Raw genomic sequence first — 2,500 nt, forward strand, 5'->3', positions numbered from 1 at the left:
TTAATTTTTCATAATGTTTAGTGAAATTATTTGGTAGTCTGAGGGGGGCGCGACCAGAACAGTTTGAGAAGCACTGGTCTAAAGCTATCAGACAGTGTTTAGTGCAGTGCACATGTTTATTACAGTGACTGAATGACCTAAAGTAGTGTGCTAAAGCAACAGATTGTTTTTATATTTCTGCAATCTACGTTAGTTTGTGTGATTTGTTACTGACTTTCATATTAATGTTTACACCAGGCTTATTTAAACATAATTAGTACATGCTTACAAGGTTGGAAGTTCAACAAATCAGTCAATATACTGTGATTGTAGATGTTAAATAAAAATATCATTCATATTAATTCATGCATCACCTAATTTCATCGTAACATATAGGCCTGGCCTACAGAGAAGAACATTTATGTTTAATCTATCTAATAGTGTGTTGGTTACACTATACAATGATTTATAGCTTGTCTTTGTTGAATAATACAGAACATAAAGAGCTTTAAAAACAATAATTGCATATTGCATATAACGATTGTCTGCGGCTATGCACGGTCAAATATCACTCAGCATTCATTTTGAAATTGTCAAATTTTTTTTTTTGATTACAAGAAAAAAAAAACTCTTGTTCTTGTTGTGATTTATTTTTTGTTTTTCATTGAATTCATAAGTTAACACTGCAAATGAAATGGTTTAGTTTTTTTCTGCAGTCGAAGAAAGTATAGCCTAAATTATGTCACTGATTTCTCTCATTTGAAAGATTATCAAGAATTATTATATTTTTTCCCGATCTGCAGTTTAATAAAAGTTACAAAACTTAGCCTATAGATCTATAGCCTACAGTCTAATTTCATTCTTTCTTAACTTTTAACTTCTTAAGATTTGTTATGAAGAATTTTAAATCAGGCTAGGCTAATGAACTTTCATCATAAGCGATATACGAACATAACGAATAGCCTGGCAATTCTATAAAACGAGATTGAGATTGAACTCTACAGACACAAATACACGACCAGTCAAAAGTTCTTGAACAGTAAGAAGTCTCTTCTGCTCAGCGAGCCCGCATTTATTTGATCCGAAATTTACAAATATTTTTTCTATTTAAAACAGCTGTTTTCTGTGTGAATCTCTGTTAAACTGTAATGTATTTCTGTGATGCGCAGCTGTATTTTCAGCATCATTCCTCCAGTCTTCAGTGTCACATGATCTTCAGAAATCAGTATAATATGCTGATCTGCTGCTCGAGAAACATTTCTGATTATTATCAATGTCGAACACAGCCGTGTAGAAGCAATTCTATAAAACGAGATTGAGATTGAACTCTACAGACACAAATACACGAGCAGTCAAAAGTTCTTGAACAGTAAGAAGTCTCTTCTGCTCAGCGAGCCCGCATTTATTTGATCCGAAATTTACAAATATTTTTACTATTTAAAACAGCTGTTTTCTGTGTGAATCTCTGTTATAGAAACATTTCTGATTATTATCAATGTCGAACACAGCCGTGTAGAATTCTTTCAGCTTTCTTTGATGCCTAGAACATTCAGAAGTGTCTGAAATAGACATCTTCTGTAACATTATAAATGTCTCTATCATCACCTTTGATCAATTTAAAGCATCCTTCCTAAATAAAAGTATTAATTTCTATCATTTCTTCTAAATGCAGGCTCGGTGAGCAGAAGAGACTTCTTTAAAAACATTAAAAATCTTACTGTTCAAACACTTTTGACTGGCAGTGTATATAAAGTGCAATCAAATTAAATGTTGGATGAGAAGTGATATGGAAACAAACTGGACCAGACACTGAAAGCCTGTGGCGTCTGTATGAACTCCTGACCTTCACGTCAAGCATGAATCAGGCAGCAGCTGAGGTGAACGTACCACTTCCGGGTCGTCTTCCTCCATGACGGTGGGCTTCCCGTCCTTCTTCAGCTGCTTCCTCTTCTGGCTCATCTGTGAGAGGTCAGAGGTCAGGCTGGGGTTAGTGTGAAGCGCTGTAGAAACACACGTGTGTCTGGAGATCACCAGCAGCTCACCATGTGCTCCACGTACTCCTTCCCCGCGTGGATCACATCCAGCGCCTTCTTCTTATGCTCCGACTCCAGCAGCATCTTATAGGCCTTATCGACCGCTGCGCACACACACACACTCAACATCACACCCGCAGCACGCTCTAAACACCTTCAGCAGCTTCACAGAGGCTGCGGCTCACCTTCGAAGGCCAGCTGGGCCCGATCCACATCGTCCTGGTTCTTGTCTGGATGGACGAGGATGGACAGCTGAGGAGAGAGAGAGAGACGGGCGTGAGACACTCAGACTCTCTGAATCACACACACTCACAGAGAGATGAAGATCTACCTGTCTGAAACGCTTCTTCAGCTCCTCGTCTGTGGCATCAGGATCGATTTGAAGAACCTGCAGCGATCACACACACACACACACACACACACAGACAGACAAGACACACACAGACACAGACACAGACAAGACACACACAGACACACACAGACACAGA

At 38.6% G+C, this 2,500-nt stretch overlaps 1 protein-coding gene across 1 annotated transcript in view; it reads right to left on the reverse strand.

The window, feature by feature from the left end:
- The window catches only part of LOC107571278 (dnaJ homolog subfamily C member 8-like), a 14,443-nt gene extending 12,004 nt beyond the window's left edge, over window positions 1-2,439 (reverse strand). Inside the window, exons 1-4 of the mRNA XM_016257595.1 lie at window positions 2,344-2,439; window positions 2,198-2,264; window positions 2,022-2,116; window positions 1,867-1,938 (exon numbers count right to left, since the gene is read on the reverse strand). Of these exons, the coding sequence (XP_016113081.1) occupies window positions 1,867-1,938; window positions 2,022-2,096 (147 nt within the window). The 5' untranslated portion in view covers window positions 2,097-2,116; window positions 2,198-2,264; window positions 2,344-2,439. The remainder of the gene's footprint in view (window positions 1-1,866; window positions 1,939-2,021; window positions 2,117-2,197; window positions 2,265-2,343) is intronic.
- Between the last annotated feature and the right edge of the window lie 61 nt (window positions 2,440-2,500).

The sequence above is a fragment of the Sinocyclocheilus grahami genome, unplaced genomic scaffold, assembly GCF_001515645.1.
Source record: "Sinocyclocheilus grahami isolate Dianchi unplaced genomic scaffold, SAMN03320097.WGS_v1.1 scaffold1574.1, whole genome shotgun sequence".
NCBI classification, from domain to species: domain Eukaryota; kingdom Metazoa; phylum Chordata; class Actinopteri; order Cypriniformes; family Cyprinidae; genus Sinocyclocheilus; species Sinocyclocheilus grahami.